This window comes from Prionailurus bengalensis, chromosome A1, assembly GCF_016509475.1.
Source record: "Prionailurus bengalensis isolate Pbe53 chromosome A1, Fcat_Pben_1.1_paternal_pri, whole genome shotgun sequence".
NCBI classification, from domain to species: domain Eukaryota; kingdom Metazoa; phylum Chordata; class Mammalia; order Carnivora; family Felidae; genus Prionailurus; species Prionailurus bengalensis.
Genome location: NC_057343.1, coordinates 4208771 through 4233267, shown reverse-complemented (window position 1 = coordinate 4233267; position 24497 = coordinate 4208771). Strand labels below are relative to the sequence as shown.

Sequence of the window (24497 nt, the reverse complement as noted above, 5' to 3'; positions counted from 1 at the left end):
AACGCCAACGATCCACGTATATGAAACCCAGTCTATTGCGATGGCACTGACAAGGTCTGCAGCTGTAGCATTATGGGATGAAGGTTATTCTGTTCTTTAGAGCGTTGTGGAGCAGGTGACTCTGAGAGTTCCCACTAAGACTCTTTGAACCCTCTCCCCAGTGGGCGGCCCTGACTTGATCAACTTCTTCTTCCTCTGGGCTGCCTGCCCATCACGGTTTTATTGCCATTGTCAGCCTGTTACCACGTTTGCTGGGAGAAAGCCATGAAGAAAATGCGACATGCCCTTCTTGGGGGAGCGGGAAGGGAGGGGGAAATATAACTGCACTCTTTCCTAAATTTAAAGCACCAAGGAGTGCACTCCACACTTATGTCTATTCTCATATCCTTATATGAAGACATTTAAACAGTAATTTCCCTTAGATTCGTAACACACATTACTCCTTGCTGTAAGACACTTAAAAATATATGGCTCTACCACCGTCTGAATTACATACAGAAGGAGAGGTGCAAATATTGCAATTACAACATTAGTTACGACCACCAAAGCTTTATCTTGCATTCTGGAAGGCGTTCGCCAAAACATGGTGCTCAATTTCCTAGAACAGATGTGTAACTGGAAAAGTATAAAGTTCTTTAAATAACAGGTCATCAGTTATTTGCGATCTTATCTCCGCTCTTAAACCTTCACTGAAGCCAGTAGCTTTACATCATCTCTCAGAGAGTAAAACAAAGGCAACTGATTGTTAATAATTTGGTACTGACACCACACTGTGATGAGTCAAAGGGTTAAAGATAAGGTGGCAGCATATTTTAATTGTGTAGAACAGTTGTTTTCCATTAGGCCCACTGATGAAGCAGAAAATGGTACCAATGACTGTCCAGATATATTAATACACCTAGTAACAAACTGAATGGGCAGATTCTACTGGTAAACAGCTCATATTATGCACAGCATATTCACACTGTGTGTGCGTGAAACTGACTTTACTAAGTGAGAGCTGAAACAGTGAACGCATGTACTCTAAAGGCCTGATCTGTTGTTTCTGCTGGGGGCTCTGCTGTGGGAAGGGACTACGAGAACTGGAGGCATTGCTTGTTGACCAGTTTAAGCACTTTGCTTCTGAAGGCTCACAGATTAAATCTTTCAAAAGGAGTAAGACAGAAACCTGCCTCCACTGGTCCGTTGTGATACCTGGATATCAACAGGTATTCATCCTTTGTTCCTTTTGTCTTTTCCTGGTTTTAAAACTTACTGTTTTAAAGTAAACAGTATGAGCCTGGGTGGCTCATTTGGTGAAGCATCCAACTCTCGCCTCCAGCTCAGGTCATGAGCTCATGGTTCATGAGTTTGAGCCCCACACCTGGCTTTACGCTGACAGTGTAGAATCTGCTTGGGATTTTCTCTCTCCCTCTCTCTCTGCCCCTCTCCCCTCCCCACGCTTTCTCTCAAAAAAATAAATTTAAAATAAAAACATGTTTGGGTTTTTTTTTTTTTTTTTTTTTTAGAACTTACTGTAAAACACTACACGTTGTAATTGTTAAGAACTCTGTAGTAAACAGTCTGGGTTTCGAATCCCCACCTGGCCACTTAGCAGCAGCGTTACGACCAGCAATGACAACTTTTTGCCTCAGTTTCCTCGTGGATAAAATCAGGAGAGAATAATAGCTACCTCACGGGACTTTTTGTGAGAACTAAATGAAATAATGCATTTAAAGGGATTATTAGTAGAGTACCTCACGCACAGTAAAATTTCTGTGTGAACCATGCTTTTCCCCAAGACCGTTCAGAATAGGACATTATATTGTAATTATTATTATGTCAAGATTTGGATTGTCTTTTAAGCAGGCTGAAACCACCTACATAGTAGATAGGCTGCTGAATAAATGGGTGGAGTGAACATAAATGTGTCCTCATAACACACCCCTAAAGCACTGGAAAGTTCAGAAAGAAAATTAACCATAAAACAAACCAAAATAGTTCCCCCCAGAAGTTTAGATGCATTTCTTATAAAAGACATAGTTCCCACTGCTTTTATGGAAGTATCTCAGAATCTCACCAATATGATCTCACTGGGAACATTACGCAATGTTCAGTAACAGTAAGCAACAACGAACAAAATACCTAAACCTCAAGGAATATTGGGACTAAAATGGTAAAACCATTACTAAGAGAATCCTTTAGGGGGAAGAAAAGAAAGAAAGAAAGAAAAAGGAAACATCCAAGGGGCACCTTGGTGGCTCAGTCGGTTAAAGGTCTGACTCTCGATTTTGGCTCAAGTCATGATCTCACAGTCATGAGACTGAGTCCCGTGTGGGGCTCCACACTGGGTGTGGAACTTGCCTGGGATTCTCTCTCTCTCCCTCTCTCTCTCAAAAAGCGACAAACAAACAAAAAACTCCGATAAGCAAATAAGAAAGTTTAATTACCTATTAGTTACAGTGATACCTCTTGACGATCCAGAACTCGGGCGTAACCACCAAGAGTTGAAGGCAACCCCTACGGTTCATGTTCTCACTGGAGGGATACAGAAGACGAAGGCCCGGACCTGTACTTACTTTTCCTCAAACACACCTTGTTGAGAATTCTGCAGGGGCGAGGGGCAGGCTGACCTGACCACGAGTGAGATTGGCAGTCTTGGTACAAGGTCTCCAAATTCTTCCAAAGGCTTATAGTAAGTTATTACTGGCATAGGTATTTGGAGAGAATGAGTTAAAAGAATGATTCCTCTTTCTTCCCTCGCTCCTTGAGCAGGACTGATGACCTACATAGTGACAGACACACAGAACCAGAGAAGCGCTAAGGAGAAACAAGGGTACACATTTAAATCACATGCAGAAAAGGAGGTAGGGAAGGGGGAGAGAGGTACAGAAATGATGTCTGAAAGGAAGATGCAGAGAGGAAGTCTATGTCTATTCACGGACACCTCGTTTGTCTGGTTCTACTGCCAATATTTAATTGGCAAGATTACGGCAGAAAAAAAGACCAGTTACGTGGGCAGGGTAGTTTGACTCTGTTCATTCATGAGGGTGGGTTGGTGACACTCAGGTGAACATCTTCGACGTGGAGGGCTGCCGGCACGGGAAGAGAAGGACTCACTCTTGGGAGGAGTAAAGAGAAGGAAGAGAAAGAAAGGAAGAGAAAGGAGGAGAAAGACCAACGGAAGGCCCGCCGGCCCAGCAGAGCAGCCGTGAGCAGAAAGATACAGAGGCCAGTGGAAAACTGTATCCTGTGCATCCTGCGCCTCTTTGCTCTCCTTGACTTACCTTTTTATTTTTAGCGGGAGAGTCAAACTCTCCCTCAAAGTTGGCCGCCTTGCAGAAGTCAAGGAAGTCTGCAACAGCATTTGAAACAAAGTAGGGATTTGCTCGTTTCGAACTCTCATCAGCACGGCTCAGTGCATTTGCTGACCTGAATTGCTAACCTGGGAGTTTACAAAACCTGATTTAAAAAGCTGAGGCAGAAGCCGCCAAGTCTGTGGTTGGTGCGTACAGACACGGGCTTGGTTCCCTATTCAACGCAGACCATTATTTTCCATGCAAACCTCCTCCGACTAAATACACGGCCTCTGACAGCACGTTTTAAGAGTCTTTGGGGCAGCTGAGCTCCTCTCTCCTCTCAGGCTGCGCCACCCAGAACCCTCTCCACTGCTCCAGGCATCGCCACGCCGACGCATGGGATGGTGCAGACGCCGACTCACGCCGCAAAGGGAGGTGATGGTACTTCGTAAGTGCAAAGGGTTGTTATCGTGCCAATGTAGTTTAGTTTTGCTCCTGAGCCGGAAACACACAGTACCATCGTTCATGCTGACCGCTCTGGTAAGTGCTTTGTATTTAAACTGCTGGAAACATTGATTTTAGAATACCCTTTCACATCCAGCACCGACGCTGCTTTCAAAGATCGACTTTCCGAATACTTGGGTCTTTCTCCTCGTCCCCCCTACAGCCACCACCTTGGTTCTCGCTTGTCACCCCTTCCTCAACTGCACACCATGGCCTCCAAAGCGGTTTGCGTCCTGCCAGGCGTGTGGACCACGGGCTGGACGCAGGAGCCTGTCTTGTTTGGACCACACAGTATTGGCTGGGGAGCTGCCTAAGCCGTGAAGACACAAGTGTGGACTCAGACCCACGACCCTTCATGGTTTGCTCCCCAGCACTGGGTGTGGGGGGAGGGAGACACCAGGGGAAGAAGGGGACAAATCAACCCAGCACGTGGACGTGGCTGAGCACTCACTCCATCACGGCTGACTGTTACCGACAGCGAGTGGCAAAGATTTTTAAAAATTTCTTTAAATGTAGCTTTAGGGGCGCCTGGGGACTCAGTGGGTTAAGCGTCCGACTTCGGCTCAGGTCATGATCTCGCGGTCTGTGAGTTTGAGCCCCGCGTCGGGCTCTGGGCTGACAGCTCGGAGCCTGGAGCCCGCTTCGGAGTCTGTGTCTCCCTCTCTCTCTGCCCCTCCCCCGTTCACGCTCTGTCTCGAAAATAAATAAACATGAAAAAAAGTACAATACATAAATACATGCGGCTTTGGATTTTACTTATTAGTCCAATATGTGAATGTTTCTACCCAGAAAAGGAAAATTAACTGTATTTATAAGACGTTTTAACCAAACAGCTGTATTTCTTTCCAACAGGACAAAAGAGAATCATAGATGCACAAGATAAAGAGTTTTTGCTCTTTAAGACGCACACGTCATGGAACGCGCTATCAGAAATGCAGCAATGAAAGTAAAGGGACCTGGGACCTAAGGGCGCCGGGCAGCCCGGTGACAGGACTAGAGCAGGTGCGACGCAGGGCCGAGCAGACCAAGGGGTCAGGGGCATTGCTGAGAGAAGGGCTGGGCTGCTGGCTGAGGGATTCCGTCTGGCGACAGACAGAAAGGCAGCTGTGAAGGCCGGGGAGGCAGGAAGAGCGTGACCTGTGACCTGCGGGGCTGGAGGTCAGAGAGCATGGCAAAGTTCACCCAGGACGTGAAGAAGCGTTCGGGAAGGGAGAAAATCCCAGGCGGCGGCCCTGTCGCTGGAGGCTGATGTCGCAGTGGCTGAGTCTCGGTGAATTACTTCACTAGGCTTGGTTTCTGCTGTTCGTCATCTGGCTTCCGATCCCCGGGCCTAGAGGTCTGTGTCCCGCCAGGGAACACAGGACGGAAACGATCACGCGTGTCTCTGAGAGAAAAGAAACAGAGAAGGAGAGAGGCGGAGAAGGCCGCTCTCACAGGAGAGTGGCTGGCCGGGCAGGGAGGTGACGGACAGCCGCTGGCCGCCCGCAGTGGAGACCGCCGGGTCAACTAAAGACAGTCGCCGCCACGTGCCGTTCCGGGAAAGCCTGTCACGCCCACGGCGAGCTCGCTGCTCCTTCCCTTGGGCACTCGGTGGACTACAAGCGTGACTCTTTGGTGCTTCCATCGTGATAAACACCATAATTAACGCCGGAAACATCATAAGCCACAGAATGGCAGCGGATTGTCTACGGCAGTTCTCCGCGCCCACAGTAAAGCGAAGCGACTTTTCCCGCCTCCGAGGATGTTTTTCTTCTTCTGCTTATCCCACAGTCCTCTCTAAGGTCTTGCTGTGTTTATCGGACCGATGAAACGATGGAGCGCTTAAACTCCCACACCGGGACACAAAGAGGACACCATAGAAGAAACACATCATTACGGCCTTAAACATCTGTGCCGAAGGATACACAGGCTCAAAGACAGTTTTGCTTCAACTGGGACCAACAGACGGGGTTGCCATCTGGGAACTGGAACAAAGATCCGAAACTGGGCCTTACGAAACAGCGCGCTTAACCCTTTGGGTGCCGGAGTCCATTTCGGCGCCTGGACTCCATATCCTTGTAAAAGCATGACCTTGTTCATTTTGCCTCAGAGTGGAGAAGGCGGGGTCAAAGAGGCAAGCTTTTACCTAAGGACGCTGCCTCCTGTAATTGTGAGCTTCTCTGTTATTAGCAAAGTGGATGATTTTTATTTACCTCGCTGCAGCGTTTAAAGAAGTAATCTCCTGTGAAATTACCCCGAGATGATGAAACTCAAAATGATTTCTGCCCATTCACTTCCAACTACGGAAAAATAAGGCATGTACATTTATGCACAGCTTAATGCGGCTGGGTCTACACTGAAAAGGAAATCGGGATTTAGGCTGTGCTTCTTGGTGTCGCCTAGTCTAGCAGAATTGATTCTGCTACTTACGAATTTATATATAATTTTAGAGTCGACAGAACTTATGGTAACGAACAAAACCCCGGGTGAAGTCGGAAAGAGCCCGCTCTTCTGTGGACTTGGAACATGGAGCAGATTCAGGAATTCGACCAATGCTTTATTTCCTCTCTTCAAATTATCAGCATCTTCGTTTGGTACACGAAGAAACCTGGGTCACAGAAAATCTAAAGGTCTGGTTTGAAAGTGAGTACAAGGACCAGGACTCCAAATCACGTCCTCTTCCCAGGGAAGGTTACGTGAGCTAAAGTGTAAGACGCATCAAGCGGGTACTGGTCCGTACTGGTCCTGGGATGATCAAAGCGGGTGGTTACGTGAGTGTCCTTTCGGTCCTAATTAGCTCTAGACGTCAGAGAGAAACTCCCCCGACTTTACGGTTCAGATCTTTGCCGAGGCCCTAAAATAACAGACGACAGTTATGATGAACTAAAATCTAATGATACTGATGTGACATCTGAAGCGAACCTCTTCCCAATTTGTGACCTCCCCGACTTTCGGGAAGAAATCAAATGCTGTGGCATCACAGGGAGCCGGCAAAATGTAACAAGTATTATAGTATTAATACAACTAATAATTAAATTAATGAAACGCATTGAAATTTATTAAATTAAATTAAATGAAGTAGTAATTAAATCTTGAGAAAAGGGCGAAGGCCTGTTTATTTGCTGTATCGGCTGAACATACCGTGTGCCACTAGTCTCCTCTCTTCCCTTGCCCCCCTGAAGTCTAGTCTGAACCGCGACCAGAAGGGCTTTTTAAGTTAAGTCAGGTCGTGTCATTCCCGTGGGGACACTGGGGTCTCTACAATGGCCTACCAGCTCTACTTGGCCCACGCCCTCTCCCCAGGCCCATCCATCCCATTCACTGGGCTCCAGCCTCTGCCAAGTGTGTTGCTGGCTTTGCCCCAAATCGCAGCCCCCAGCTCACTCTCTCCTCCTCTCTCTCCTTCAGGGTTCTGTCCTAGGATCACTCTACACAGGCCTCTCCCTGGCCACCTTATTTTAAATGATACCCCTTCTCTGGAGCGTTAGAATGCCAACTGCTTGGGGACTGAGAATTTCATCTGTTTTTCACTGTGGGGTCCCCAGTACCCACGTCAGTGCTCAGGGAAGGCATTCAACATATTTGTCAGTGAACAAGAGGGCAGACTGATCTACAGGTCATTCGCGACATCACAGAGATGCCCTGAGGATGATTCCGCTGTATCCATACTACATCAGGCACTCAAAAAGTCTTCCCCGACACGCTTCCTGAGTTCAAGAGCCCAACACCAAAAAGTATTTATTTTTTTTTCATTTTAAAGAAAAGCATGCCTCCTGTGACCACTGGAAAGCTTTCCAAAAATGATTAATTTTCAATGACATTTTCAAGTCTGATAGATTTTGCTCATTTAAAGACAGAATGCAACATTTCATGCCATAACGCTTGGGTCTCATGGTAGAAACGTTAAACATGGTCAGAAAACACTAATATATACATGCATAAATTTTTGAAAATGCAAGAGAACAAAAAGATGCCCAAACCGTATCTTCAAGGCAGCTGGTAAGTAAGATAAAAAGAACGCTTCTGAGGCTACTCCACCAAAGTTGTCAGTTAACAGCACTTCCCTTCTGAGAGAAAGGATGCAACGTTTTACATCTTTATTAGGGAGAGGATTACACGGGCATATACATCTGTCAAAACTCACCGAATTATGTGCAGTTGCTTGCATGCCAATTACATTTCAATGAAGTTAAAAAATTATTTTGTAGCAGTTAAAAAGAAGAGGCGCTGTCCTCCCTTTAATTATAACTGTGTGAGTATCAAGGAAAGATATTTCTTGAATATTTAAGAAAATGGCTACATGATTAATAACATAGATAAGACTTCCAAGAAAACTGAAAACAATTTCTCTGAGATCATCAAGATAATTTTAAAAAGCAGTCAAAGTAATGTTTTAAGCCCCCAAAGTGGGATATTATCTTGAAAAACCCTAATTCCTATTTGATACAGGACTTCAGCCTTTCAATTTTTACTTTCGACCACCTTTTCCAAATTGGAGTTATTTTATGCTTTTTCTTCCCGTAGAGCGACTCAATTACATTTCATTTATAGTTTCACAGTTTTGTCTTAATTTAACGATTATTTTTAAACTGTCTTATAGGCACAAGAGAGGTCCTTCCGAGTTCGCGTGGAGAGGCGAATATACAGCTTGCAGGTCTATGCCGTCAGGCTGACCTGGGATCGAATCCTGGCTCCTTTTCTCTGTGCCTGATGCCTGGCTGTGAAGGGAAGGCACTGGAGAAGCACAGAGAAATAGTGCAAGCTCAGGCTGGGAAAGGCAGGTGAGAGGTCTGGTCCCCTTCAGAATTCAGGCTTTGCTATTTTCAAACCTCCTGGTGATTCTCTTTTCCCTCCTCAAAATGATGTGCCTCAAATTAAATCCCCTTCCAGCTGATGGGGGAAGTGGCCAGAGGCATTCACCCTTGTTTAAAGAGAAAAAAGGATCTCCATCCGTTGGTGAAGGTGACATATTCCAGTCCCTTCTGGAATGTGAGCCCACAGGGGACCAAACCCTGGTCTCCTGGCACAAGGTGAGCCCTTCCATACTACATCCTGAAAATAAATGTCCCCCTGTAGGAAGGGGAAGCTTTTCTAAGTTTAAACGCTGAGGATTTCCACTGCAGGTGTGGCACAAACTGCTGGAATGCTTTCTCCACGTTTATTTAGATGCTAAGCATTTAATGGGCACACACACAAATCACTGTTCCGTTTACAAAAGTCCACAACTTCATGAAACAGGCCTGTTGGATTTTACATTTTTTAAATAAACTGTACTTAATCTAACATTCATTTAATTTAGTGATGGCCTTTAACAAACCACAACCTGTTTCTTCATGAGTAAATATTTAAACCGGCTCACTGACTTTAAATGTTTCAAAGAGACTGCAGATAAAGGGCAGAGAAGTCCGATTTATAGCTGACTGGGTAATAATCAACAGCTACCGGGATCAAAGCCTGTGGGTTCCTTTTGTATCTCCAGCTCAGGACACCCCTGCCTCCCAGATGTCACAGGCAAACAGGCACTTCCCCAGAGAGACCGCGAGCGGGGGAGAGACAGAGAGAGAGAGACAGAGAAAGTCCCAAGCAGGCTCCGTGCTGTCAGCTCAGACCCCAGCACCGTGGGGCTCTATCTCATGAACCAGGAGATTGTGACCTGAGCTGCAATCCAAAGTCAGATGCTTAACTGACGGAGCCACCACCCAGGCGCCCCTGAAGAAGTCTTGATTTCTATAACTTGCATGAGGCTAGGGCTAAGACAAATATTTGAAATAGCTACCTGATCATACAAAGCGGTAGCATTTATAGCACACTTTTCCTCTAACGAGGCCAACCCATTTAGACTCTCCAGCTATTTCTCCAACGTCCCTGGAAAAGGAGGAGTTTGCTCTAGCCCATTTTCAACCTATTTGCAGACGCCCGTTGTTCGCCCCGTAAGCAAATGAGCTTCACAAAGGATTCATCATTTTCTAAGGAAATCCGTCGAAAACCATTACAGTGGGTTTCTGCTTTCTTGAAAAGATTTCAACAAATACAAGTGGATCATCTCCCCACCTCTTTTTCGGGGCCCAGGAAGAGGAGGGAGAGCTACGGCTAGCAGGAGTGGTATTACCAGGACCCTCAGGGGTCCGGCGCTGGGACGCGTAGGTCTGTTGGCGCTGCACTAAATGGCACAACATCTCAGCTGGTTCGGAGCTCCTGTGGCTGCTTTGTGCATGTTTGGGACTCCTCCCCGCTGGACCGCAGGCTGCCCTTCTGCTTCTCGCCTTCTCCATCTCTGACTCTGCTAGATCCTTCCCGCCCCTCCTCCCTCCCCTGGGGCTGCTTCACTTGGCACAGCAATGCTTAGGACAAAAAGAAAACAATGGGTGGATTCCACGGAAGGGCTGGAAAGGTGCTCTGCTGTGCGGGGATTCTGCAGGGACGCTGGCTGATTTCTGTTTCTTGGGTCTCCACGTAAGCAACCTTTAGCCGCTACTATTTTAGACCGTACGTGCCAGGAACTGGGCTTTTAACCTCAGCAGTTTATGTGCCGAAAACGTCCAGGAAAAAAGCTGAAGTCTGCTTGCGATTCACCGAACGCCAAGGTCTCTTCCTCTGCCCCCTCCCCTTTCAGAGAAAACCTGAAGACGCGTCGTATTGGCACGGACTCCAAAACACTTGCAACTTCCTTCCTTTTAAGCTTGTTTCTGGTTTCTTTAAAAGACGCTTTTCCCAGGCACCCTACCTTTACAATAACCTCACGATAGTTGCACATGAATACCTTTGGACCCAGAAGCCGTGGGCACCCATCCGCAGCGCGATCGTGGGGAAAGACTGCTTCCTGCACAGCGATGTGAACAGCAACGATGCGTGTAACACAGCAGCCTTACAATCCAACTGTAGCCCAAATACCTAAATGGTACTTTAATCAATAATGCCACTAAAACTGGGGCACCTGGGGGGCTCAGTCGGTTAAGCGTCCGACGTCGGCTCGGGTCGTGATCTCACGGTTCGCGGGTTCGAGCCCCGCGCCGGGCTCTGTGCCGACAGCTCGGAGCCTGGAACCTGCTTCGGATTCTGTGTCTCCCTCTCTCTCTGCCCCTCCCCTGCTCACGCTCTGTCTCTGTCTGTCTCTTAATAATAAATGAACGTTTAAAAAAAATGTCATTAAAATAATGCTTAGATAGTATATGAAAAAAAATTATAGCGTAAGTAGAAAAAGGCAAAGCAGTACGAACACCATAATTACATCGAATTTTCAAACATCAGTGGTAAAGATCGAAAAAGGATGAGAGAAAACCACCCAGATGCTGGCTTGTTTTGTGTGCATGCGCTAATGCGGGAAATGCTTTGCTTACGGTATTCTCCCTTCTTGTTTTCTACTAATCGTTAAAAGTTATCTTTAAGGAGCAAGTATTTCTTTTAAAAGGTTATTTCGATGTTACCTTTCTCTGTTAATTTGGAAGGTATCTTAAGTTTCTTTTGAAAACTAATCATTTTTTAAGGCTGTCATTTATTACGCATTGGTACAGAGACCTGCTGTGTTTAGAGACGGGTAAGCCAGGTAAAAACTCCTAAATAGTTGCAGGCCAGCATAGCTCCGGCTTTTCTCTCTTTCCCCCACACAGAGACTTATCTGGTCACTTATCTCTTTGGAATCACGTGGCTTGTTTTACAAAGCCCCCAAGAACAAAGCAAACATCTAGGTTAAACACACTTAAATAAAGCTGCGCCAGATGAAAAACCGCTTTGAATTTTTTCAAAACCATTTGTTCCAACCACAGTGTTTGTTCCAAATTAAGTAAACACTGCTCAAAGAAATCATACAAAATCTGCATTTCTTATCAGACCCAGGGCAGGATGTAGTTCTTCTAAAATTTCTTGTGTGTTCCCCCCGCCTGCCATTTCTCCTTAATGCCCTAAATGGGTGCATATTTTTAGGAAGTGAAGATAAAAGCAACGAGGAACAAAGCCCCAAGCAGGGACTTTTATGTAAATGGTGCCTTTTATTGATCTGCAATTTACACTGATGTCACCAATCAACCCTGTGCTCTTGGTCACAAATCAATGCTATTGGTGAGCTGACAAAGAGGTGACCAGTGGATTAATCAATTGCCTTCACACACCCATCAGTGTTAGCTTGAGGGGAGGGAAGCTGAAATTAGCTCCCGCTGGTCAGGCAGGTGGCTCGGGGCCTTGGGCAGCCGGGACAGAGAGGAAAGAGACCAGCCTATGTAGGGTTGCTGCAGCCTGGTATTCTAGCCATTCCGGTCATCAAACACAAAATCCACCGCAGCCCCTTTCTGGGTGTCCTTTGTTGCTCCCCTGCCAGTGGGGGTGGAAGACAGCAAGACAACAATCAAAGCCAGCTGCACCCTGAGATCCTCCCCATGTGGGACAACTCCCAACCTCCATATGCTCCAAGGAGCACACGTGGGCTGGGGTGGGACGGCGGGAGATGTAGGGCAGGTGCGGTCATCACTTAGAGCAGGCCGGCAGGTAAACGGTCATTACTGGGCTAACTCTGTGGCAGGTGGATCTGATTTCTGGATCTGATTTCATTTAGTTCTATCGAAAATCTGCATGAGGTATTCCGTGCTCACACACTGGAAGAATTAATGTTAAAATGCCCATAGTACTCAAAGCAATGCACAGAGTCAATGCAGCTCCTATCAACATTTGAATGGCATTTTTCACAGAAATAGAACAAACCTTCCTAAAATGTGTATGGAACCATAAAGACCTGAACGGCCAAAGCAATCTTGAGAAAAAAAGGACAAAGCTGGAGGTAACATGCTTCCTAATTTCAAACTATATCACAAAGCTATAGTAATCAAAACAGTATGGTATTGGCATAAAAACAGATCAATGGGACAGAATAGAGAACGCAGAAATAAATCCACAGATAGGGGGTCAATTAATTTATGACAGAGGAAATATACAATGTATTGTCTACAATTGTATACAATAAATATACAGTAAGGAAAGGACAATCTCTTCAATAAATGGTGTTGGGGAAAAGTGGACAGCCACATGCAGAAGAGTGAAACTGAACCACTTTCTAACACCATATACAAAAATTAACTCAAAATGGATGAAAAACTTAAATGTAAGACCTGAATCCGTAAAATTCCTAGAAAAGAAAAGAGGCAGTAAACTCCTTGACATCAGTTCTTGGTGATGATTTTTGGGATCTGACACCGAAAGCAACGGCAACAAAAGCAGAAATAAACGAGCAGAAAGCAGAAAGTGAACAAGCAACCTACTGAATGGGAGAAGATAGAAACATCATATATCCCAAGGGGTTAATATCCAACATATATAAAGAACTCACAGAACTCAATAGCAAAAGGAAATCTGATTAAAAGATGGGCAAGGGGTCTAAATAGACCTTTTCCAAAGAAGACATGCAGATGGCCAACAGGTACATGAACTCATCATCACTCATGAACAGGTACACGAACTCAACATCACTCATCATCAAAATCACAATGAGATATCAGCTCACACTTGTTAGAATGGCTACTATCAGACAAAAAATAACAAATGTTGGCAAGGATGTGGAGAAAGGGGAACCCTTGGCACTGTTGGTGGGAATGCAAACTGGTGCAGCCAGTTTGTAGAAAATAGTATGGAGGTTCCGGAAAAAAAAAAAATTAAAAATAGGACTACCATACGACTCAGCAATTCCACTTCTGGGTATTTATCTGAAGAAAATGAAAACACTAAGTCAAAAAGATATCTGCACCCCATGTTCGCTGCAGCATTATTTACGATAGCCAAGACAGGAAACAACTTAAGTGTCCACTGATGGATGAATAAAGAAAACGTGGTTGACAGAAATGTGGGAAGTTTTCAGTCTTGCGTTTCTGTTAAGTCGTTACTTTGGTATGCTTCAGGTATTACATCAATATAAGAAAATGTACTTAACATTTATTTCAAAGTACTCTTGTGTTACTAACATGGGCTGTATTTTCAAGACTTATTTGTAGCTTGCTATAAGCTGCACATTTAGGGCACCACTTACGTATGTTCTGGGGCACCTTCAGAGGTGGCCTGAGTCACCCCTGTAGCAGAAGCATCTACAGACGTCACCGGAGAAGCAAACAACGCCCTGCTATGACCGCGAACTTCATCTGGACTCTTGGTGCCACCGGGAAAGCCACTGTTTTCTCCGACCGACTTCCCTCCCACGCTCCGTAATGAGAACTTCAAAGACCTGTGCTTTTCCAGCCTCTGAGTTCCCTGGCTCCTGCCTGACTTGGCAGAAAACAGTGCCTCCTACTTCACACACACAGAAGCCAAGTCTATGAGCCCCCGCCCCCCACCTCCTGCCACCGAAGGCAGAAGTCCATGGTCACCGCCCCCGCTCCCCTCTTCTCTCGTTAGAGCAGGGAGCACTCCCTCCTTCCAGAGAGGGCCAACCCAACAATTATGCTTCAGGGTCCTCTTCCAGCAGCCCTCATGCGACTGCTCATTCCAGTCTTTTCTCACATAAAATGGTCAACCTCTCTCAACCCTTGCCTTCAACCTGCAAACAAGCAAATGTGTTGCTCACCTAAGGAACGAAATTAAACAGAACCCTTCACTGGCAGCACACTCCCGTGTCACCTTCGCAGGCAAACCTCTGGACAGTTGTCCAGAACTGTCTCGACCCCTCCCCTTATTTCATTATCACCTGGTTGCATCTCCATTACTCACTAAGACGGTGCTGTCGATGTCACCACAGACCTGCAGGGTCCTAAGTGCAAAGGACATTTCCAGTGTCAACCGACTCGACTTGCACACAGCATCCAATGGCTGCGGGACTCTACATACTCTCCTGGCTTCTTCTGACTTCCTGGCTCATCCTCCTCTAACCGACCCTTTAGATCACAGCTTGAAAGTCATAGCTCTGTAAAGTCGTCCCTAATGTTCCTACGTCACTATCCGCTATACATTCTTAGAGCACCACAGATCCCTCCAGGCACAGGACCGGCCCGTCACACTTTTGCAGCCATGTGGGTAGGATGTGAATACTGTTGCATGTGGGGTAGTCAGTTGACAACTCCCCCCACTATACCATAAGCTCCAATAAGAATCGGGGTCTACTGGTCCATCATCGTGGGCCTGGCTCCCATTGGGCGCTCAGATATTTGTTCAACAGCTAAATGAACAAGGCTCTGTCTCACAGGACAATGGTATTTCACTTGGCCAATCAGAGTCTCTCCTTCAGAGGCATGACCCGAAAGTACCGACCGAAGCGGCCCCTTGGAAGCATGGGGGGAAATGAGGAGACATAAACAGAGTCCCCACTGGCTGAGAAACCATGGTGGTGCCGACCAGAACCCAGGGCAGAACTCACAGCCTCCTGCCACAGGGGGGCGACAGCTCCCACACTCCAGCGCTGCCCCAGGCCCCAAGTTCAGGGAAGTTCCAGCCTCTCACTACCATGTAGAGCCTCAAAACAAACCCCATTATTTGAGGTGGCTTGAGTGGTGCCACTTTCTTACAGCTGACTCTAAATAAAACAGGAACTCTTCAGCAGGAAAAAAAAGTCACCAGAGAAGTAGTTCTTTGTGGATGAGTTGAAACACCCGAAGTAGAAGAAATGAAAACATAAGGTACCTTACAGAAACCCCCCAAAAGACTTCAAGATCTCTTCTGAGGAGATGAGTTGTGTGCGCCCTGTTATTATTCCCAAGAACTGTGCCAAAGGCAGCAAACCTTCCTTTACAGAGATAAGGATTAACACTCACTCAAGACCACCAGACCAGTGTTTCATGATGTGGAAGGCTATTACCTTGCACACGGCATTTCCCACTTAGAAAAATGACTTGTTTTCCCTTGCTTTCTAAAAAGTGGCATTTATGGAGGAATCGATCTGTACGCATACATTAAACCAGTTAACTTTCTCTTCAAGTTGTAACTTACTCAGGACTTTACAACACATTAGAAGTTAAATGTGAAAACTATGTTGCAAGTCTAATTTATGATGTCCGAGCTTAGCCAGATCCCCAAAGGCAAAAAATTCCAATGCCTCAGACTTATGACCAGATCATATTAAATTTAAACCGAGTAAATTAAAGAGAAAAAATAACCCAAGTACTTTCCAACTCTAAACTGGGCAATAGCAGTTACTTTACTAAATCTTTTAATGGTTCTTTGGGATGAAATACATGATCTTAATTTGCCTTCTGGGCAAAATGATGGCTGAGCTGACCCACAGGCCTGACCAGGTCGCCGCCCTGTTTTAATTGGCAAGAGGACATGTCCTTTTACGGGCTGTGTAGCATAAAGCATGTCCTCTACATTAGGTTTTTAGAGTTTGGGTTTAAATGATGAATATTAAAGCAAACAAAAAGTCAACATGTCGTAGATTACATGTTTGTTTTTCTTAGGGAGACAGCAGAGTGTGGTGGTAAGGACACAACGTTTGACATAAGACAGACAGATTAGGGTCTGAATTGTGTCTCCACTGTTTCCCGGCCAACCATGAAAAATGATTCTTCTTTCTGGACCTGGTGTCCTCATCGATAAATTTAGGCTGGTGATAGGGCAGCGGGAAAGTTAAGGAAAACAACGGTTTCCCGATTATGGCTGAAACATAACAGTCAAAACTGCATTTGTTAAATGCAATGAGTTATTTGGCCAATGTTTGCATATTATAAAAACAGGGCCAATATGCATTTCTGTAAAGCTCAGAATCCCCCCCCCCTTTTTTTTGCCTTTCTACTACATTAAACAAAGAATAGAAAGTAATGCATTTCAGTAAAGGACATAATAATATGGATTGCAAATTACGTGACATTCTTGAAAACACAAGCACTATGTGGCCTTATCAGTAATACAGTCACTTTCAGTTAGTTCAGAGGGTGCTTTTGTCACAGAAGAAGCAAGAACACATCAAAGAGACCCCAAATATATACATGTCTATTACCAACGCTCCCCAGAAAGGCATGAGCGACTATACACAGGATCAACACCTCCCACCCTCTCCCTCCTGGACACGGAAGCACAACCCACTAGAGCCCTGCTCAGCAAAGACAAGCCTTGAGCCCGCCCGCCCCGGGGGGAGACCATCTGCCGATTTCTTTCCTGGCCCATCACCTGTGAGTGTCCACTGGCCAGATCTGTATGTGGGATTAAGAAAAGCCAGGAGCCACTCTCCTTCCTATTCAAAATCAATGCGAACTGAGAACTGCTAACAAATATTTTTTATATCAAAGGGGAAAATATGATAGAAAAAGATCCATGTTAATACAGAGAAGAAAAGGCAAAAATTTCTCATTCATAGTTGTATTTCTGCCATGCAATTTATCTGTGAAATGAGAAAAATGAAGGAGTGAATGAAAGGAGCCAGTATTTAACTTAATGATATATTAATGAGGGTGGTGAATCATGGACAGGAATGTCTCTGGGAAGGCAGGGAAGTGGCCACATGACAGTGCCTGGGGACTAAGAAGGGAAAACACAGGAATTCGTGGGGCCAAGGCAAAGACCTTACGCATTAGGATTTGGATCACCTAGTTAATTGGAGTTGCCCAAGTTCCATATCCAGAATGAAGATAAGAGTTAGAATGAAACAAGAGGCAGCAAAGTGTCTGTATTTCCCTCTGAGAGTCAAACCAAGGGACACAGTTGGCTGACTGGGGCGCACAACAAAAGGACTTTATATCTTGCTGGAAGCTTGACAAAAGAATGCGCATTATAAGCCCCACCGTAGAGAAAGACTGTGCTCCATTTGCTAACCGTAGAAAGGTTTCTAAAAGCCTTTGGAGTTCACTCACAGTGTGGCTCGTAAGGGGGTGGGGGGTCCCCGCAAGGTACACACTCCATGTCTTGAAAACCGACGAGTTTTGTCTTCCTATAAAATCTAGAAGAGAAAGAAAAATAATCCTCATTAGGTCTTCCTTCTAAGCTCCAAGTTGCAGCTAACAGATTCATGATAATTTACAAATTACCAGTTCTACTTTTTTAAAAAAGCAATTCAAAAGCTTAAACATAGCAGTATCTTAGACAGACACATCCTTAGATGCGGTGAACATTTAAGAAATATCAATTCCACTAGACATTGTAAATTCTACTCAGCCCCTCTATATTGAGATGGTCGTGCTGGTGAGGGAATAGGAAATCAGTGGCCTTTTGCAATTCTATTGTAACTTAAAGGACAAAACCCCTCATAAATCAAGTGCTAGTTTTTAAACACCCGAAATTCAGAGCCCCCAAAGAGCCAAGCAAACCATAAATGCAATGGAAAAATGTAGGGAGATACTTATGTAACTTTCATACGGGGTTATTTTTGTAGGCATGACAAGAAACTCAGGAGTTGGAATGGAAGAGATAACAGCTTTTACCACACATACACACACACACACACACACACACACACACACACACACACACACAAAATACTGCTGAAGAGCAAAAAGAAATAAAGCACCATCAACATAGTTAATGGGCAAAATAACCCTGAAAAATAGTCCTAATCATAGCATTGTCTGTAATTTCAGTCTGCAATAGAAACAGGCAAAGAACATTAACTCCCCAAAAGAAGAACATTTCATAATTTAAAACTTTCAGTGAAAACTAAAAAGCATGATGCAATTAAATGTAAAAAAAATTTAACATTGAAATGTTAGACCCTGTGAAACTAATCAAGTAAATGCACACTGCAGTGAAAATGTACCATTTTTACTCAGAACACTCGTGAGTACAGACAAAATAGCACATGTCTGGATGCCAGTGGCATCGTAAAGGCCACTTGTAGAGGGGCAGTTCAGCGATACGCCATCAGAACCCAATAAAATAGTTTATATATCCTTTAACCAGGAGGTTCATTTTTTTGAAATTTTTCCTAAAGAAACAACCAAGTGGGTGACGCGGTATTTACAACAATGCAACCGTGTTATTATTTATGAAAGAAAAAAACCCAGTTAGGCACGCTTTCAGTACATAACAGTCGATGTGACTAGCCACGGTAGTCCCGAGGCAATGGAATACGACGTAGATCTAGTATACATATTTTTTTTAACTCATGAACTATCAGTAGGTGAAAAAAAGAAAGGAGAATAACATAATTCTATTTTGTACACACACACACTCTGGTATAGATCCTTTTAGATTTTTTTTTTTTTTTTTACCAAAGCAGCTAAAATAATTTACATACATGTATTTGCACTGAAAAAATGTGGAAGCATATTATATGCCAAATATTAACAGTGATTATTTAGGGGCGCCTGGGTGGCTCAGTCGGTTAAGCAGCCAACTTCGGCTCGGGTCATGATCTCACACTCCGTGAGTTAGAGCCCTGCGTCCAGCTCTGTGCCAACAGCCCGGAGCCTGGAGCCGGCTTCGGATTCTGTGTCCCTCTCTCTCTGCCCCTCCCTCGCTCACGCTCTGTCTCTTTCTCTCAAAAATCAAATAAACATTTGAAAATTTTAAGAAAACAGTGATTACTTGTAAACGTATTTCAAAATATATTTTTTCTATGACAAAATAGTGATTTGGAGAATCAATATGCAGATCGAGTTTATAAAGAGCAAGACAAATGAAATTATTTTATGAAATTGGATATTGTAGTACCAAATCTGTATGATTTATGGTTGAAGCAAAATTTTTCTTAAAAAAAATTTTTTTAACGTTTATTTATTTTTGAGACAGAGAGAGACAGAGCATGAACGGGGGAGGGTCAGAGAGAGGGAGACACAGAATCTGAAACAGGCTCCAGGCTCTGAGCTGTCAGCACAGAGCCCAACACGGGGCTCAAACTCACGGAGTGTGAGATCATGACCTGAGCCGAAGTCGGCCGCATAACCGACTGAGCCACCCAGGCGCCCCTGCAAAATTTTTCTTTAAAAGCAGGTAAATTACCTCAAATGCTAAGGTACACTCAGTATTTGCCTAACCTTCCATTTTCATTTGACTATGAAAATATGTCCATATTGTAATATGGTGACTTCCCACCTGGTTTTAATTAAAAAATCTATTTTGTGATGCACAAAGCAATAGTCTATTTTGTGATGCACAAAGCAATAGTCAAAGAACAAAGGTGGAGGAGTAACACTTCCTGATATTGAAACATATTACAAAGCTATAATAATCAACAGAGTGCAATACACAACACAGTGTACCACATACAATACAGTATAATAGCCAATTACAGCTACAATAATCAATACTGGTACAAAGACAGACACGTAGACCAATGGAACAAGACAGCCCAGAAATAAATTCTCACATATAGGGTCAAATGATCTTCAACAAGAGTACCAAGGCCACCTAAATGGAGACAGGTCTTCAATAAATGGTGCTGGGAAAACTGGATATCCACATGCAAAAGTTGGAACCTTATCTAACACCCTATACAAAAACTAATTCAAAATGAATTAAAAACCTAAACATAAGACCCAAAACTATAAAACTCCTAAAAGAAAACAGGAGAAAAACTTCATGCTTTGAATTTGGCAATGATTTCTTGGATATGACGTCAAAATGCAATCAAAAGGCATATGTGAAATAGGCAACCAAAGCAAAAACTGATACCCTGGGCTGCGTGAAATTTTCTGCATGAAAGGACACAATGAACGTATACTTATCCCCAAACTCATCAAGTTGTATACATTAAATACGTACAGCTTTATAATTGTCAATTACACCTCAATAAACTGGTTAAAACCAAGTAGGTCACATCAAAAAAAAAGTTTTAAATGATAATAAAATAATAATCTTCTTTTCCAGGATTAAAAAAAAAACAGGGATACGATCGACAATCAACGGAGTGAAAAATGAACCTACACTAGGGGAGAAAATCTTTGCAAATCCTGTATTTGGTAAGGAGTTGATGTCTAGGATGTTCACTCAACAACAAAAATCAAATAACCTGATTAAAAGATGGGCAAAGGACTTGAAGAGACATTTCTGCAGAGATGGTATACAAATGGCCAATAAGCACATGAAAAGACGGCCCGACAGCCAACGTCACTCCTCATCAGGAAAATGCACTTCAAAACCACAATGAAGTATCACTTCACACCCATCAGGACGGCTCCGAAAAGCAAACCAAAGCCACACAGAAACCATCAAGTTCGGGGAGGCCTCGGGGGGGAATTGGAAGCGCTGTGCACTGTTGGTGGGAAAGTGAGATGGTGCTACGGAGATCGGTAAGGAGGTTCCTCAAAACACGAAAAACACAATGGCCATATGATCCAGCAATTCCACTACTGGGTTGATTCCAAGAGAACGGAAGGCAGGGTGTAGACGAGATATTTGCACCCTTATTCCTAGCATCACTATTCACAACAGCCAAAAGGTGCATGTCCAAATATCCACGGGGCAAATGGAAGGGTAAACAAAATGAGCCGTAGCCATATAATGGAATATTATCCAGCCTTGAAAAGGAAGGAAACCCTGGGGGCGCCTGGGCGGCTCAGTCAGTTAAGCATCTGGCTCTTGGTTTCGGCTGAGGTCACGATCTGATCTCACGGTTTCATGAGTTCGAGCCCCACATCAGGCTCTGTGCTGGCAGCACGCTTGGGATTCTGTCCCTCCCTCTCTCTCTCTGCCCTGCCCCCACTCATGCTGTCTCCATCTCTTTCAAAACAAATGAATAAACTTAAAAAAATTTTGTTTTAAAAAGAACAGACCTGCTCTAATTTAATAAAAAAAAAAAAAAAAAAAAAGGATGGAGGAAGGAAATCCTGTCCCAGTGCCATCCTAGAACACGGATGAATCTTAAGGACGTTATGTTGAGTGAAACGAACCAGTCACAAAAGGAGAAATACTACATGATTCCACTCAGATTAGGTATGTAATCAAATTCATGTAAACAGTGATTACCAGGGGCCGAAGGGAGCAGGAAACGGGGGTAGGTTGTTGTTTACTGGGTATAGAGTTTCAGTTTGGGAAGATGGAAATGTTCTAGAGATCTGTTCCAAACAACGTAAATGTACTTAACACTAGTAACCGATACACTTAAAAATGGTTAAGACGATAAACCTTATGTTATTTTTCACAACCAAAAATGCATAAAAATTTGTGAAGTAAGGCAAAAACCGTAGCGTAATGTAAGACGGCATTATTACAGATGTATTTCTCACTAAACATCGTAATATATGCAGACTACTATTATTTATCCTCTCGGCCAGAAAATCTGCCAAATTACAAGTAAACATCGACACAGTCTAAAATCGTTTTACATGTGAAAACTCATTTTTGTAAATAAGCAGAACAGAAAGTGAAATAAAAAAATGTTACACCCAACATTTTCAACATCGCATTTTGATACTGAAACACACATTTTAAAACTTCTTAAAAACTAAGGAAACGGAAAGCATGGAGAATCCAATGCAGATGTCATTAAATGTTTTTAAAACAAGGACCTCTCGTCGTGACAAAACGCTTTTGAGGTCTGAGCTTTCCCTAACAAATGAATCACATATATTTGCCAAAATATACTGATGAAAATATATTATGAGTTTGAGGGCCATTATGGAAATGAAACTAGAAGGTAAGCAAATCACACCATGTTTTGTTTTTTTTTTTAATGTTTATTTATTTTTGAGAGGTAAAGAGACAGAGCGTGAGCAGGGGAGGGGCAGAGAGAGAGGGAGACAGAACCCGAAGCAGGCTCCAGGCTCCGAGCTGTCGGCACAGAGCCCGACGTGGGGCTCGAACTCGTGAACTGTGAGATCGTGACCTGAGCCAAAATTGGATGCTCAACAGACTGAGCCACCCAGGCGCCCCAATCACATCATGTTTAAATGACCATTAAACACTAAGCAGAAATAGCTTGAAAAGCTGACTAGAAATGAGGTGGAGTGGACACACCAATTCATGAGGCTCCCACGTATGTAACCGCTGCACCCACGGACAGATGATGCTTGGACGTGACCCAGAGCACCTATCCGCAGCTGCACGGAGATTACACAAAAGCATTCAGAATCTGCCCTGCCAGCTTCTTTATTCCAATGGCGTAATGGCAGAATCTAAGGTTTTTTAAACTTAATTTTTAACTCGAATTTAACTTTTCAACCAAAAAAAATGTAGCAAAATGTTTAAAACCATCCACCGACTCTCCTGTTTTTCTGTTTAGTACAAAGTGCGATTAATTCAGAATTCTAAAGACGAGTAGTTACTAAACTACCAGTTATGTACTCGCCATCACAGACATTGTGCTTTTAATTGTTAGAAAAGTTGCCTCAAAATTATCCTCCAATTTGAAGATGAAGGTATAGAAATTAGAGTTTTCCTATGTAACTGAAGGGGCACCTGGGTGGCTCAGTCGGCTGAGCGTCTGACTCTTGATTTCGGCTGAGGTCATGATCTCATGGTTTGTAAGTCTGAGCCCCGACGTGGGTTCTGTGCTGACAGCGTGAAGCCTGCTTGGGATTCTCTCTCTTCCTCTCTCTCTCTCTCTCTCTCTCTCTCTCTCAAAATAAATAAGCATTTAATAAAAATAAAAATCTTTAAAAAATATGTAACTGAAAGTATTAAGTGGATAAAGAAACGTATCAATCTTTTAAAAATATTTTACCTTGTCTTGCTTAGACTGCCATGGTTTTAGGGACACAGAAACACTGGTAACTCTGCTTTCTGACCAAGTGAGAAAGGACACAAATTTTAAAAAATAAAATGAGGGGCGCCTGGGTGGCTCAGTCGGTTGAGCGTCCGACTTCGGCTCCGGTCACGGTCTCACGGTCCGTGAGTTCGAGCCCCGCGTCGCGCTCTGGGCTGATGGCTCAGAGCCGGGAGCCCGCTTCCGATTCTGTGTCTCCCTCTCTCTCTGCCCCTCCCCTGCTCATGCTCTGTCTCTGTCTCAAAAATAAATTAAAAACATATAAAAAATTTGAAACATAAAATGAAATAAAAGGGATCAGGACATATACAGGTGTTTGGCTAAAGTGGGATCCGTAGGGGAACTTCGAATTTTACTCTGGGCGTTCACATGGCTAATGCACACGGAAAAAGGAAATCATGCTGGACTTTACCTAATCACAGTACATACATCTTTTAGACCCAAAACTTTCTCCGACGCTGAATTCGAAAAGAATTTTTAATTGAACTCAATCCAAATAACACCAGATTGCCTGACGAACGCCATGTTTGAAAAGGGCCATTTTAAGAAAACCTGGTTGTAAACCGTCAACTGTTCAATCAATGAAAGCATTTCTGCAGGGAGAACGACGCACCGCAGTCCAGCTCCCGTTTTATACTGAGCTCGCTCAATACAGCCCGGAAGGCAGTCACCGTGTCCTGTGTCTTACAGTCAGGCCACGGTCAAACGTTCTGCAGTGGATGTTCTACGTACCGGATGACCACTCTGTTCTCTCCCATTCTCTTCCCGGCACCCAGCTTCCTACCGACGGACAGCCTACTGTTTATGTTCCTTAGCAACTGACAGCAAGGGCCCCTTGAAAGCGAACAAATACCTACGAGGAGATGAACCATCAGGGTCAGGGCCAAGAACAGTGCGGTGCTTAGTGATCTCACGCTGGATACTCTGCCCACACTCTGAGAATGGGCAAGGGGGGCCCAATGTCAAGATGAGAGAGCCCGCCAAGGCAATTCGGGCAGCTTCCAGGAGCAAGGAGGCTGGCGGGGCACCAGGGTGTACTGGGGCTGGGGCACAGAAGGGCTGTGGCAGGCCGCATGGTTAGCCTCAGTCACAGAGGCTCCAGGGGAGGGCTCCCTGTGACACCAGACATGTGGTTAGGCATAGGGGCTCAGCAGCAGCATGACAAGCGGGTGACCTTGGGCGTGTCATTTATCCCCTCCAAG

The 24497-nt window shown here is 44.3% G+C and overlaps 1 protein-coding gene across 7 annotated transcripts in view; it reads right to left on the bottom strand.

The window, feature by feature from the left end:
* TNFRSF19 (TNF receptor superfamily member 19) overlaps window positions 1–24497 on the bottom strand; it is a 93039-nt gene that overhangs the window by 28911 nt on the left and 39631 nt on the right. For all 7 annotated transcript variants that reach the window (XM_043575185.1, XM_043575201.1, XM_043575194.1 and 4 more), the window contains one exon: window positions 17510–17595. In XM_043575185.1, coding sequence (XP_043431120.1) covers window positions 17510–17595 — 86 coding nt within the window. The remainder of the gene's footprint in view (window positions 1–17509; window positions 17596–24497) is intronic.